General features: G+C 39.3%; 1 protein-coding gene across 2 annotated transcripts; it reads right to left on the bottom strand.

The window, feature by feature from the left end:
• Positions 1–1851: 1851 nt before the first annotated feature.
• On the bottom strand, positions 1852–14195 carry sf1 (splicing factor 1). Of its 2 annotated transcripts, none has more exons than XM_030161831.1 (12): positions 13809–14195; positions 12778–12909; positions 10922–10997; positions 7906–8058; positions 7150–7239; positions 6878–7061; positions 6586–6701; positions 6362–6469; positions 6067–6268; positions 5390–5615; positions 5132–5296; positions 1852–3147 (listed from the first exon to the last, which is right to left on the bottom strand). In XM_030161831.1, the coding sequence occupies exons 1-12, from the start codon at positions 14065–14067 to the stop codon at positions 2816–2818; spliced, it is 2043 nt and encodes a 680-aa protein (XP_030017691.1). In that variant the 5' UTR covers positions 14068–14195; the 3' UTR covers positions 1852–2815. The 2 variants fall into 2 exon arrangements, with proteins under 2 accessions (XP_030017691.1, XP_030017692.1); XM_030161832.1 differs by having other exon boundaries at positions 5390–5612.
• Between the last annotated feature and the right edge of the window lie 1071 nt (positions 14196–15266).

The following is a 15266-nucleotide window of genomic DNA, read 5'->3' as shown; positions in this document are numbered from 1 at the left end:
TGGGTATTATCATATTAGTGTACATAGGTAAAAGGATATGTGATATTGTTATACTATTATTATTGTTGTTGTTGTTGTTGTTGTTGTTGTTATTATTATTATTATTATTATTATTATTATTATTATTATTATTATTATTATTATTATTATTATTATTATTATTATTATTTTGTTGTTTGTTTGCTTATCAATCATTTATGTACCAGTACTTATATTTTGTTGATTGATTTTTTCTAAATTTTACTGTCTACATGTTTGAAATAAAGATTTCATTCATTCATTCATTCATTCAAAATATACTTTTGCTTGTTTATAATCAGCAACTTTGTGTCATCGATGTAAAATGAGGAAATAAAAGCACAAAGAGTTTAATAATCGTTCTAAAACTTTTAAAACACTAATGTAAATCGGCTCACATAGTGTTAAATGCAGATGTTAATAAGTGTGGATGTGGTAAAACACTAGAGACCTGACCCATTCTTTTTCCACCACCTTTTAAAAGACCCAGTAGTACTTTTACGGAGGTTCCCAAATGATTTTCTCTCTATATTTAACCTTTCTTCAGTGATTTATCATCATTTATTGTAATATTATCCTCTTTATTTTTAGTCTTTTTTTTTTTTTAATATATATAATAAATCAAGTATTTTCCTATATTTCATTCATTGATCACGTGGATATTGATAAAAGCTCATATTTAATTTGAAGGTAATTATATCTGAAACAGAGACAACTGAAGAAAAAGTTGATTTTTTTCAGCAAATATATAATTAACCAAACATAAACAAGGTGTTTCCATCCACTATCATTGATCCAACTCCATGGGTTTTACTGGTGAATCAATGTTGTAGAAGATGACGGTGTTTCCGTGGTAACTACGGAGTCTCTGAAAATCCTTATGGGTCATATCTGATGACCATGAAAAGATGACAAACTATAATTTACACCAATTACTTACATGTATTGATCGGATTAGTGGATGAACAGGTATTAAACATTTTAGATCAGTAGATGGTTTTGGTTGACGGTGGATGTTTGGGTCTTTAGAAGTTAAGAAACTGAATCTATGTGTGCAAAGGTGAACGTTTCCATCTTTTCCAAAACATCTTTACCGCATTGGACCAGGATTCAACACTGCAATATCTAACTATACTTCTAGGTAAAATCTGGATTATCCCAAAAGGGTTGAAGACCCTGTTTTATATTGTATTGAGCTTGAAAAAAAAACCCACACATATATATTCTTGTTTTGGATGCAAGTTTAAAACATCTTTTTTCCTCTGACCCAGACTAGTTTAAGTATGTGCATTTACATTTTATGAAGTCACACCAAATAATGTTTCAGACAGAACTGAGACCATCTAAAATGTGTAACGTGATCAGTTTGTCAGGGCTGTGAATATGGGTTATGGCTTAAAAGTTGACCAAATGAAAGCATGTTGAAGACCATTAGAGGAGCCTGAAGATGCAAGAACTCCAGCTCTCAGACATCTGTCACAAAAGATAAAATCTGTATTTAAGTTTGTTTACACTAAATATACACACACACATATTAATACTAGAGTACTCTCACCAATACTGCAGACTGTTTATATCCCATAAAACCCATAGCTGTGAAAAATAAAGACAAAAAATAAGTGTGGATAACCCTTTAAATGAAGCCTTTAAAATAGCTTCTCCACAGACCTTGGTGAGTCAATTGACCCTCCCTTCCCTTCATTCATTTAATGTTATGTAATACTTAGAACGCTGCCAGTAGTGGCTGGGAAGAAAAGAGATTTCTTGGCAGGAATGGTAACTTACCACAAGGCCACACATCCACGAGCAGAAACCAATCTCCATTCAACAACAAAAAGGTGAAATGGATCAGTTTAATTGCTAACCAAGCAAGAATTCAACAGCAACTCATTCAGGCAAGCTCCATATTACAACAGACCGATTCCAGAAACAGAGTAAAACTAACAAATCTCTTCTCTAGTAACGTGAGGGACAAATGTGGTGTGTCTTATCCTCGTAGAAGCAACACAAACACTGCACGCAGCTTCTTGTAAGAGTCGAGGGAGATGCAGAAAAACAAGGATATATAAGATTCAACATTCAAGTAGTCCAGGAGGTCTGGAGCGAGCACCAAATCCCCTTTTCAAACTCAATGTCACAGCTGAGACGCAGGCAAATAAAATAGAGAAGGGAAAAAAAAAAAAAAAACATTGAAAACCCTGGGAGCTTTTGGAAAACAACTTCAAGACAGTACTACAAAAAGATTTTCTGACAAAACTAAAATACACTTCACTGCTCATTATACAAAAATATTAATCTTATTCAACTTATAAGCCAACAAAGGGAACATGACCAAGAGTAGAAATTTGTCACTTCAGTTTGATGTGTTCAAAATAAACCATGCATCTTCATATAGTGAATCCAATGAAAGTTTAGAACTTTTTTTTAACCAAAATTATACCATTTAGCAAAACAATGTTATTTGCGGCTGTTCATTTGAGCGGTTTATTTGGTTTACAATTGACATGACAAACTACGGTAGCACTGCAGAAGATCTGCCTGAGCAACAGTGTTCGTATGCACACAAAGAGCTTTGTGTTAATACAAACTTTTAAAACAGGAAATTAGGTTATGCAACTTAACTTATTGATCTAACACAGCCTGTTGTTGTATCAGAGATGTTTTCACAATATCAAGGATCAATAAAAAATAAAGCACTGGTTATATTTTCTGTGAGCAGACATAGATGCTCAGTATATAACGTCAGTCTATTGGATATCTGCTGAATGTGCTGCAGGACGACTCATCTGTGGCCGGGTTAATTCTGGGGAGGGGGAGGTGGTGGGGCGGGAGGCATGCCAAACGGCGGCATGCCCGGTACCCCCATCCCCATCATGGTGACAAAGTTAGAAGGGTCCATAGGTGGAGGAGGCGGCGGTGGGGCATACATCATGCCTGTTGATCCTGGAGGTGGGGGAGGGGGTGGAGGAGGGGCACCAGGGGGCAACGGGGGCTGGACTCCAGGGGGAGGTGGTACCATGGATGGGCTGCCCATGGGCGGTGGAGGCTGGGCCCCAGAGGCTGCAGGCTGTTGGGGCTGCTGCCATGGAGGGAGGGTGGCGGTGCCAGGGCTGGACGTGGTGGTGGTGTCTGTGGGACAGACAGAGGATCACGGTTACTCTCAGTCTACTCAAACTCCTAGTCAGTGTTTACCTCAAACTACACAGAAACCAGTTGACTATTTTAATGTGACAGATCATCCACCACAGGTTTCAACAAGTTCAATGTTAGACCTGCTCTAGACATGGACTTATCGTGTGAATAAAGTGATATTGAGCAATGGAAGGTGTTTACTGTTCTTTTTTTTTTGTGACTACTGTGCCTTTACATTTAACATTTCTAATCTAAGAAATTTCTTCTAGGTTTAGTGAGCTTCAATTTTATTAATGACCAGGCACTGAGGATATCCAATTTTTTTTTAAACACCTGTCAAAATATTTAGAGCAATTAAAGCAAGTCATGTTTCACACTGTTAAACACACTTTTTGACTTTGTTGGGTAACCAGTTATTTCATACTTAATTCATAGACATAAAAATCAATGTCAAGCCCCATATTAACAGATGGAAGACTGAACTGATGTAATTTGAGAAAAGCTTCTGATGCGTACCAGAGAAATGTCACATTTTTTTCTCTATTTACTCATCTCTGCTGCTTGAATAAGACCCTCAGTCATTCTTTAACACTTTCAGTGCCATGGGCCGATTAAATCGGCTTTACTAAAACAACCTGTAAAGTGCCACGGGCCGATCAGATCGGCTTTGGAGAACACGCCACATTTGTGTACAAACAAACCATCCACCCCCATTTCTTTCTCACATTTCGATGACGTTCTTTCTGTGTCCCCCTTTTGAGACCAATCAGACGGGAATTTGAGGTCACGCGACCGAATAATATTTTTATATCTTTTTAATGTTTCTTATTCTCCGGTGTTTCATCAGAGGGAGCCCTCCATGCCGGGGGGCAGCTGTGGACTCCGGGGGCTGTGGCGGCGCCTTCTCTCACTGGGGTCCGCTCCTTTCTGGTGGGTGGGGGTCCCAGTTGGCCCTCTCCCACGAGTTGGGATGCGGGGCTGTGTTGCTGGTGCCTGGTCGCCGGGGTCGGCGGCTGCCTCCTGGTGCGGATGGCTCCCTGAGACAGCACCTCCTAAATTGATGTTTTACTTTTACTTGTACATTTTGTTCTGGTCTACCCGTGCTCAGTCAGTCTTCTTAAGTATGTGTGAGCTTGTGGGTTTGCATGTATATGTGGGTTTGCATGTGTATATGTGTGTGTGTGTGTGTGTGTGTGTGTGTGTGCGGGTGAGTGGGTGGGTGTGGGTGGGGGGCGGTACTGATTTTTAAACTGATATATAAAGCACTTTGTGCTACAGTTTTTAATGTATGAAAAGTGCTATATAAATAAAGATTATTATTATTATTATTATTATTATTATAAATTATGCAAATTACGATCAATAATGAATCGGCTGCGTCCGGTGCGTTTTGGATCTAATCAGCAATCGGTCGGATGTTACCGAGCGGTTTCCTGCAGGATTCTTCAAATATTATAAAAACGACGCGAAATACTGAAAAATGGCCAAATTCTGTGGCACTTTTAAGGCTTATTAGCCCCTTAACTGTCTGGCACTTAAGAGTTAATTAATGGTTTTACTGTTTTCTGTTCTTTGATTACTGCAGTGTGTCAGACAGGTCTATACTTACATTTCAAATTAGAAAAGAAAATAGCAAAGCCAAGAGATTTGCCATAAATGGAGATAAACTTGTAGTCAACCAGCTCCAGTTCATTACATCTATCGGTAACACATCATCAGTCTTGAACAAACACCTCTTGGTATTTGGGTCACTCCAATTCTCAACATGTACAGTCTATGCAACACCTACAGTACCTTAAGATGTTACTTCTCTTAATATATAGTATCTGTTTTGGGATGCCAGAATGTTTAGTAGAAAGTGCTGTACCCACTGTAGTAGACTTAAAGTACCCCACGACACACACAACAGCTGTGTATCTAAAACTCTTATGTGTAGTGGGTAGTGGATGAATGGTTTCAGACAGTCTTTGTGTGTTCTTACTCTGTTGCCAGGGTAGAGGCGTACTGGTAGCCATGCTGCTGGTTGGAGGGGGAGGTGGAGCCTGCTGTTGCCATGGTGGCAGGGGTCCAGAAGGGGGAGGAGGTGGCTGGTTACTGGGAGGTGGAGGTGGAGGTGGCATCATGCCCATTGGTGGAGGCAGCAGACCTACAAAGAAACAAAGAACAGACCCCATTTCAGTCAGAATTTATTAATATATATGTATATATGTTATAAGTTCTGCTCATTTTCGGCCCTCACCCATCGGGTGTCCATGAGGTCCTGGACCCTGGCCCATGGGGGGAGGAGGGGGCTGCATCCAGGGGGGAGGCATGCCATTGGGGTTAGGGGGCATAGGTGGTCCTCCCATGTTGGGCATGGGTGGAGGGAAGTTGTGGGGTCCTCCAGGTCCACCAGGCCCTCCATGCATCCCATGGAAGTTTCTGTTCTCCGACGGGCCAGAACTCATCCACGGAGGCCGGTTCTGCTACAAAACACACATCCAAGTTCAGAATTCAACACTAAAACTGGGTTGAAAAAACAACTACTCATCTTAAACCTGTAAGTCTGTAGTAACAAACTTCGTTAGCTTTAAGTTAAGATTAAATTTAAACTTTAGTTCAGTTAAGGCTTTAAACCCATATTCACCCCAATTCTGTTACACCAAATGTTAAAACTCCATTTAAAAAAATTATCAAGTGTGACAACATACTACACGTATACTCTACTGATAAAACAAAATCAAGTTCCTTGTGGAAAGTTTAAGGACAGACTTGACACTTTTGAGTTTTATGATACTGCTTTGTGAAGATGACTTCACCATAAATCTGGAGTCACTCTTCTACAAATGTTGCCTTTTCTGATTTGATCTGAAATAACATCAAGTTTGTCTTTGTGTAAAAGAGATCTTCAAATCCTCAGACTGCCTGTTGACTGACTGGTGGTGGCTGGTTGTTGTTGTTGTTGGGTCCTGAGGCTCGAGGAGCTCCTGCCGGGGTGCTGGAATGTCCTCCTCCAGACGTGGGGACGGGTGCCTCCCCCAGCTCGGCCATGAGGGACAGGTACTCCTTGTCCATACGAGCTTTGTCTTGGGCTGACTGTGGGGGTTCACCACCAGTTGCTCTATGGGCAGCGAAAGAGCTGCAGAGAGTAACAGCAAACATTAAATATACATGACATAACCACATTAACCCTGTCCCCCTGAAACCTAGTCATGTGTTAAGTGTTCATTACCTGGTGTACTTGCAGTCAGAGGAGATGTGGCCTGCTCCACCACATTTGGTACACAGGGTGGTGTTTGTGATGCTGCGTGGCTCAGAGTTTTGCCAGGGACGAAGAATCCTATGACGACAAAAGTCCACATCTTAAGTATCATTTATCATGACTTAACATTTTAAGTCTCTCATCTCCAGAAAAACATTTGCTTTGAATTAACTGCATAAACCTGCTGGACTGACCTGTTGTCATCTTCCCTCAGAGTGCCGTTGAGCCTGGCCAGCTCCCTCAGCTGCATCTTGCGTAGGTCATTCTGGTCCTCAGGTGTCTCTATACCTTGTTTTAGGATGTTCCGAATCTGTCAATTCATATTTTTCCTTATTAATTCACTGTGTGTTCATGGGGCCTTTCCACATTTCCTGACAATTCAGTCTGGATGTTATTGCACAGAAAAACGCCCTCATCTCTATGGTATCATATCATGTTACCATAGAGCATAAGCACAAAAGCATTGAACACAGGTGGTGGGCTGACCTGCTCCACAGCTTTCTTGACGTTCTCCATTGTGTTGGCAGTGACAAGGGCATGTAGAGGCTCGTCTTCCCCTGGCAGCATCTGTCCATCCTTTCTGCCCACCTTCCCCTCTTTCACAGAACCTTTACCACGGATCATGATCTTGGCGCAGCACTCCTTTTCAATATTCTTCAGGGTATTGCCACTGTTCAAAAACAGAGTAAAGTCAGAACTGAACCATTTCTTTTTTTTAATGTACAATCTGCAACATGAAATTGATACGTTCAACTTACCGAGGCCCAATAAGCAGGCCAACAAAGTTAATCTCAGGATATTCATCTTGTGGAATCATAACTTTGTCATTGACTCTGGTGGCTGGAGGTCTGCAGGACACAGACAAAATAATTAGTTTTACTAGTAACACTTAACTACCTCCTAATTTTACTAGAATATTTCATATCTACACACACAGACACAGCCAAAAATTGACAAGTTAAAACATCTCTAAAGGACATCAATTCAATTTTATGGGTTCTACTGGTCTTTCTTTTAATGTGGTTTGTTGCATCTTTCTCACCATTATGACAGCAATACACTACCCCTACAGTGAATATATTGTCCAAATGCGTCAGACAAAGTGACACAGTTAGTCTAACATGTAGGAAATGTAATACTTAATTGATCACTTGTTGCCTGAAAACTGATTTTTTTTAAGCTTTGGCAGTTTTGGTAAAATTCAAAAAAGCAGAAATGTTTTAGACATACAAATGTTCTTGTGCATATTCTTAACCGTCTGTCAATAAACGCAATGTTAAGGTTAAACTGTTTTCCTAAACCTTCTGAAGATCTGGATTATAGCACTGCAGTGTGCAATATACTAAAACAATTATCGTGAGTAATAGGCAAAATTGTTTCAGACATACTGTTACAACTCTTGCAAATGTAGGTCATTCTTTAGGTAAAACGGACAATTCGGTACGGTTAAAATATACATGTCTTCAGCCACCTACATAGAATTAAAAGCTATCCACAGATGAAATAATTCATACTTATAATCTGCAGGTGGTTTAAAGTCGGGGTTGAGTCCAACCATCTCAGTGATGAGGGAATGGCGCTCCTCCTCAATCTTCTTTCGCGTACGATACTCACGGGTGTTCAACCTCTTGCCCTCACTGTTGTAGATGGGCTCAGGAGAAGGAGACCTGTGGGTGGTGGCAGACAAAAGACAGCACAGACATCATCAACACCTTTGAGGAGTGGAACTGTCCTGAACAGCAATCACACAGACTCCTACAGCAACTAATCTTGTAATAATTATAAATCTTAGTCTTAAATTTATAAGCACTGACATGTCTTAGATAATATTTAATGATGAAAGTACTTCTTTCAAAAGTGGATCGACTGATAGACATGTCCATCCTCAGACAGACTATGTGACTTACGGCCAGTGCAAGAGCAAACGCAATCAAAAATAAGTTACTCAAACTCTGCACTGATATTTCAGCAGCTAAAGTTCATTATTCCCTCGTAGTTAAGGGTAAAAAGGGCAACCAAAGTAGTATAAGTGGTAATAAACCCAATAAACTGAGGGGGCCTCAACCACAAAAGAAAAAAAAAAAGTATATATATATATATACATGGCCATGGCTAAACCTGCATACAGGATTGTTGGCCTGCAGGAAAGGAAAGTTGGAGGTAAGAAAAAGAAATCAAAGCAAAATTTGCACTTCTAAGCAGAAACGCTGGCTTTGAGAGTTGCTTGGTGTTGACGTGGCGGTAGAGGTCCGTACCTCCCCTTGGATGCTGAAAACCTGTGTTGCTGCGTTACGGAGGCTCTGTGCTTGAAAAAGGGTTAGGTTGACGTGGGGTAATTTGGGTTAGAGAAAAGGAATTATGATTAGATATCCACCTTTTCCTAAGCTCCCCCATCAGAGAGCCACAATTGTGTCCACATGATGTGAAGAGTAAGAAAAAAAATTGGTCTTTCTTGTTATGCTTCCAACGGTGACAACCTGAAACACCCCCAGTTGGTTTGGTCACATTAGATCGGGGAGTGACTTATATGAAAGATGCAGCGGCAATCAACTTTTTGGTTGCTGTGGAAATGTCTGATTATGATGAGAAACTCTATACAGTGTACAGACGACAGGGACTCTAGCTAGCAAAGGTCAACTTCACACACTCTTCAGAGCAAGCCACTTCCTGCGGGAACAGATCCTTATAGAAGCTAGGTTATAAGCTGGCCATTGCTTTTTCTGGCAGTCCAGAGGGGAGACTGGAACAGCCCCCCTTCCCCCTGGGTGGAAACGTTTGAAGCCACATTACGGGAAAACGAGAGATGACCAGCAAAAAAAAATATAAGTCTGAGACAAAACCTATTAGTCACTGGCATGATTTGTCAATCAGTAGCAAAAATAATATCCATAAAATAAAATAATCAGGCAAGGTATGATCCACTGAGGGAACTTGTAATTTTAATCACAACTATATTAACTTTAAATCTAGCAAGTTAAATATTACCGATTAAGAAATAAACCAACATGTTTCAGAAGAGAAGTCTTAATACATTATGCATCATTTGTATATGAATTCATATATTCACATCAGACACATACAAACAAGCAGTGAAGTGAAACCATGATGCATAAATAATAGGAAGCTAAATCTGAATCAGAGAAATCCAGTAAACAGGTGAAGACAGTTTGGATACTTCTGATAGAATTTCAAATGGCTTGAAGTGTTTAAGTGATTTAATAAACATTCTGTGTGACTAAATTGATCTGGATTTAAAGTCAACTAGCTTTTTCTACAGCTTTCAACAACATCTGATGGTCTTCCATAGCAGATTTCCTCATGGTATTTGCTGAGGAAAAACATATGATGCAGCCAAAAGCTTTACGAAAAAGCCTGAACACCATTTAAAATATAGATTCATATTTTCAGGTGTCTATATGAACATTCAAACAGGCTTTGCCTACTGTAATCATCCCTCCTGCTTAGAGCTGTCATTAAAAGATACCTCACCCTCACATTTTAAATAGACATGTTTACATCATGTTTTGATAGGTGTCCCCATATTGGTTAACAGGATACAATATGCAAGGTTTCTTCATTATCCAAAACTGAGCAGGTGTGTACTGTATATTTTGACAAGTTGTGTATTTGCATTATTGCACATCAGTGGTTTGCTAGAATGTTCAAATTGGGAGCAATCTTTCATTTGAATCAAAATAATTTCATTTGGTCACCTGTCAATAGTACAATATTTTATTTAATTACATTAACTGGTTAACTTGGAGTTTGCACTTGGATGGAGTGACATAAGGTTATACATTACTAAACATAATGTAAATAAAACTAATATCACATCTGTAAATATGATTTCAAGATCATTAAGTCATCAATGGTAGTGAAAAATATCTCCATTTATCAACATCGCCTTTTCACCACCTTTCTATTTGGGAAACACCTAGCACAGAGATTACACACTGTGTTTGACAGCCTCTATGGACAGGAGGAATCACTGCGGCAAGCAATGGGTTCATATGACCATCACCTTTATGCAAAGTTTGCTCAATATTTTTGTGTAACAGTCCAATTAAAACACTTTATGTGATTGTTTTGGATGAAAAAAATATACACAAGTCAAGATTATTTTAACAGCAAAATGTTCTAAAAATACATCACTGTTATGTCAAAAGTTTAGACTTGTCACTCATACCTATCTTAGCTTGATTTTCTGTTGTCTTACTTGTACTGCCTTTAAGTATTCAACTGTTGAATCTGTCAGCACTAGTAAATGTACAATCTTGTACACTTACTAGCTCAGGAAACTGAGCCCTTAGAGCATCATTAACTATGAAAAAATATGCTAATTTATCATAAAACAATTAAACTGTCCCTCAATACAAAGAGAACTAACTACATTCTACATCTGGCAACTAATACTACAATGCAATCTGAGATTAAACTAATAATCACATATATACTGACAACAGTTGTCTTCCAAAAAGTCAAGAAGGTAGAGAAAATGTTACTGTTCATGGGATTTAATCTTTTTCCGACCTGTCCTCAGGGTTAACAGGGATTCCCAGGTCTCCTGTACGCAGTTTACGAGTCAGGTCTTCAATCTGCAGTTGGACTGGAAGAATTCAGGTTAGGAAAGAAAAACAAGGATGGAGAGAAATGTGGTTACCACAACAACATCAGAGAGACAACGCTCTGCACATTAGAGCACAGTCTCACTCATTACTGAGGTAAAGACAAATGGTGAGTCTGTTAAGTAAAACAAAAGGAGATCACATGAGCATCTGATAGGACTCTAAAGCATGAAACCACTTACAGTAAAACATCATGTAATATAAATATGTTCTACAGTAATTTACATTAGCATACACAGGACTAACCGTCTGTCAGGCAATGATAAAATGTAGGAACATGTCAGTCAGTGATTAGACTATGAATCCTAAAATTGCCTGCCAAATATATTATCATTTAGAAGGTATCCCAAGGTTTACTGCCACAAAAGGTTTCAAAAACTACAACACATTTGTCTTAAAGACTTTGGCATTTTAAGGACACAGGAGGTCTAGAAAAATCACTGACTGCTCTTATTTCTCTCATTTTGAAAACAAAGCAGGTGATCACAGTCACTCTTTGCACTCCACAGATCTAACACTGAGGGGCTGCAGTGACACTGAAACCATTCTTTCATTTAGAAAGCAATGAAAAAAAATAAAATAAATAAATAAATAAAAAAATAAATCAGTCATCCCATGCACATTATGAAAACTGCAATGAAACACCCCCCAAAAACACAGATTAAGTGGTCACTGAAATTAATATCGATTATAGAGATGAATACAGTGAACCATGTGATTTGTGGTTCACAAAGATTTCATCTTAAAACGCTTCCCTTGGATTGTTTTAGGGGATCTACAAAATGAGCAAAGGAAACGAGTGACAACGGAAGGTAGGCACAGATGAATGTTTACATACCAAGGAAGAACAACCATTACCAATGAGTGAACAACATCAATAACAATGTCAGTTATTGACAAAAAAAGACTTCTATATTTTATTCTCGCTGAGGGCCTGTGAAGGCAGTATGTTGGTGCTACACTGCTGCTGGAAGGCATTTAAGGTTAAGAGCAACTTGTTTCATGTTCAATTTCTTGTTAAAGTGCCATGGCTGGGAGCAAAAATAACACGTGATAAAGTGTTTTCCCAATCTGCAACACTCATAACACTACAAGGATGACAAATGTAAATATGTTGGAGTGATATGCCATTAAAGCAGCATTGCTCACACTTAGCCCCATAAAAACAGAAACATACTTTAGCATGTTAGGACATAATGAGTAAGCCCTCCATGCAAGGGACAATACTGATGACGTGTGGGGGGGGACCAAGCAAGACAGTGAGCAGTGACCTGCAGCTCAGGACAGTTAACAGCAAGCACCTATCCATCTGAAACTCTTCTTGCTAATGGGTGCCCAATGGTATGCAAACCATAAGACCACAGTAACACATTACCTCCAATAAAAACAAATTACCTTAATTAAGACACTTTACATCAGAAAGTTATAGTCATTGCTCATTAGATGCGATTGCTTTGACTCAACAGTTGGAGCAAATCAAGATATTTTTTCATACAGTACAATACTGTAATACTATTAATGTTCAGTAAATCACACAGGATTGACACTTTTTAGTTAGTAAGACAATTTTGGGTGTTTTGATAGAGCTCTAACTGTTGGTCTCCAGCAAACATGACATAAACGTATCATTAATACTCATATGCAACATATAGAAAAACTAGAACTTCAAACAGATGTTAACCTGATGAAAACGTATAGAACAAAACTGCATTTGTAATTTATATGGCTGCGTTCATTACCAGGTAATAACAAAATATTTACCTATATAGGCTCGCTCTTGATCCCGGGTCAGTCCGGGGGGAATGACAGTGGGCATGCCAGGTATAACTGTCTTCTGGTCCGGCGTCTCACTGCTCCAACGACTCTTCTTCCGTGATTTCTTCTGACCAAAATCTGCCATTAGAGAAAAGGAATATTACCCATATCTAAAGCGCAACTGATGATTGATCTGATCATTTCAGGATGAATTCTTTACTCTAAAAATATAAAAAGAAACTAGTCACTTTATCAAGATACTCATTTTGTTGCAGCCACATAATGATGCAGATAATCCTGGCAATTTGATACCAAGGTGCAACTGTGGCACTGTAACTTCTTGTTTAAAGTTCATGTCATGACCTGCAGCAAAGCTTAATGTCACTTACATACATAGTTGCAATGTTACGCGAGTGCTGACTCTGTGCAACTTTAAAAAAAAGTCAGTACGGTGACTATACTATTAGCCATGTATTACAGTGTTATATTCCTACCATTTATCTAATTACTTTCCTCCTCTCCCCTTCCAGTGAAAACCACTCATCTCTAAATGTATAATGAATTGAAGAATGAACAGTTCCTTTAAATGTTGAGAATTTCTACGCCTTTTACTTCAGCATGGATTATTTTTAACACGGCATTTTGTTCTAAATTGGACGGGTGTGGGAACTTCTTCCACCACTATTCCTCTAAGAACACGACTTACTCCGTTCTAAATGTCTCTTCAGCTTAACACGCGCCTGAACGTTTATTTCATCATCAGTGCGGCATTTGATGCTAGGTCATTTAAGTTACGGTTAACAATAGTTCAATAAACTTCACTTTGTCCGTAAACACTTAAAGTTTATTTGGGTTAATACAATTGCTTCTTTGCTAAACAACATAAGCCCTGTAGTCTCCATTTCGTGATAGGCCGAGGCTGAATGTGCGGCCTTTAGCTAATTCTTGTTGTCTAGCCACGTTAGCATGCTAGCGCTTACCGTCACTCACACTCACTTAGGTGCTTGCAAACGTTAGCAGCCATTTGTTTAACTTACCTGGTTTGGCCAGTCCGCCCCCCGCTGATTGTGGCTGAGGCTGGCTCGGAAAACCAGCCCCTGCGTTATACTGATGTGGCTGTGGAAAAGACGCATTTGGCATTGGTGGCTGGAAACCCTGTAGCGAGGGAAAGGATGCGGGCGGCCCCGGTGTTGGCATCAACCCGTTTCCCGCACCAGGCCCGGCGTCAAACCCTCGTTTAGCCCCAATACTAGGGTGCAACTTCCCTAATGGAGTTGCATTTGCTCCAGTAGCCATTTTGGTGCGTTTAAATTGTTTACTCCCTCAAATTATGCGTCGATAATTGTACACCCTTGGTTAAACTGAGAAAAAAAAAGTATCGCCTTCCACCTCCTTGTTCGCTGCTGTAATCAAAATGGCGCCTTGTGGAAAGTCACAAAGGTTGAGTCGTTGTAGGGAAGGCCCCGCCCCCTATGTCACGTCCTATTGGCTGAAGTTCCCCCACCGTCCTCTGTTGAAAACGGATTAGTCCATACGGCTGTCCATCATGTTATTCACTGGTCGTCCTTCTCATGTCATGACGTTTCTGCCCTACAAATGTAACAGCAGTGCTATATGGCACTGAATTATAAACAATGTATGCCCTGTGCTTTATAAACAAATACAGCATTTAGCTCTGTCAATGAATCATAATATCTTCAGCAAACTCAGCATAGTCTATTAGTTATCAGTGCTAGTCCTATTTCAATATCAATGGAATTGTCCTTGTGCTTTGTCAGTATGCTGACCCACTTTGAAGAAATACCATTTTTATAATTAATTCAGGCCTAACCTGAGTGCCTCTTTAAAATTATATTCATGGACACTGGTCAGCTAAATTTTTACCATTTTGACACTAATAATCAAAATAAGACAGAAACTGCAGCCCCCTGCTCAAATCACGCACTGATGCATGTCCCAGTAGTGTGAGACCCAAACACATGCCACAGTAAATGTTCATTCTGGTAGTCTACAGCCTACTGAGACTTCTTTTGAGTCTAGTGTGGGCAGAACCAGTGATATGAGGTGGATCAGTTGTGGTTTCATGCAATAATGTGCTGCCATTTGTCAAGAATGGTTTGGTCTGTGACTGTTCCTCTGACTGGCTGTAGGTCGAACCGCAGACATTTCAGTCTAGTCCAGGGGTGTCAAACTCATGTTAGTTCAGGGGCCACATAAAGCCCAATATGACCTGAAGTGGACCGGATCATTAAAATAATAACATAATGATACATAAATAATATCAATTCCAAAATTTGCATGTCTAATTTCTGTGTTTTAGAGTGAAAAAAGTAAGATTATATTATCAAAATTTCTACATCCACAAACTGTCTTTTAAAAAAATATGGAAAAACATGAACCATGACCAAAATGAAATTTATTAAGAAAAAAAGTGCAATTTTAACAATTTATGCCATTATTTGGCCTCAGCTTCTCATTTTTACATGTTCATTACA

The sequence above is a fragment of the Sphaeramia orbicularis genome, chromosome 18 (assembly GCF_902148855.1).
Source record: "Sphaeramia orbicularis chromosome 18, fSphaOr1.1, whole genome shotgun sequence".
Classification (NCBI taxonomy): domain Eukaryota; kingdom Metazoa; phylum Chordata; class Actinopteri; order Kurtiformes; family Apogonidae; genus Sphaeramia; species Sphaeramia orbicularis.
This window is presented reverse-complemented; position numbering and strand designations above follow the sequence as displayed.

Excerpts from the sequence above, each read along its gene's own strand:
- sf1 (XM_030161831.1), bottom strand. The coding sequence starts at position 14,067 with ATGGCTACTGGAGCAAATGCAACTCCATTAGGGAAGTTGCACCCTAGT. Across the intron at positions 5,616-6,066 it reads ACAACAACCAGCCACCACCA|CAGAACCGGCCTCCGTGGAT; the intron begins GTCAGTCAACAG and ends TGTGTTTTGTAG. Across the intron at positions 5,297-5,389 it reads ACCTCATGGACACCCGATGG|GTCTGCTGCCTCCACCAATG; the intron begins GTGAGGGCCGAA and ends GTTTCTTTGTAG.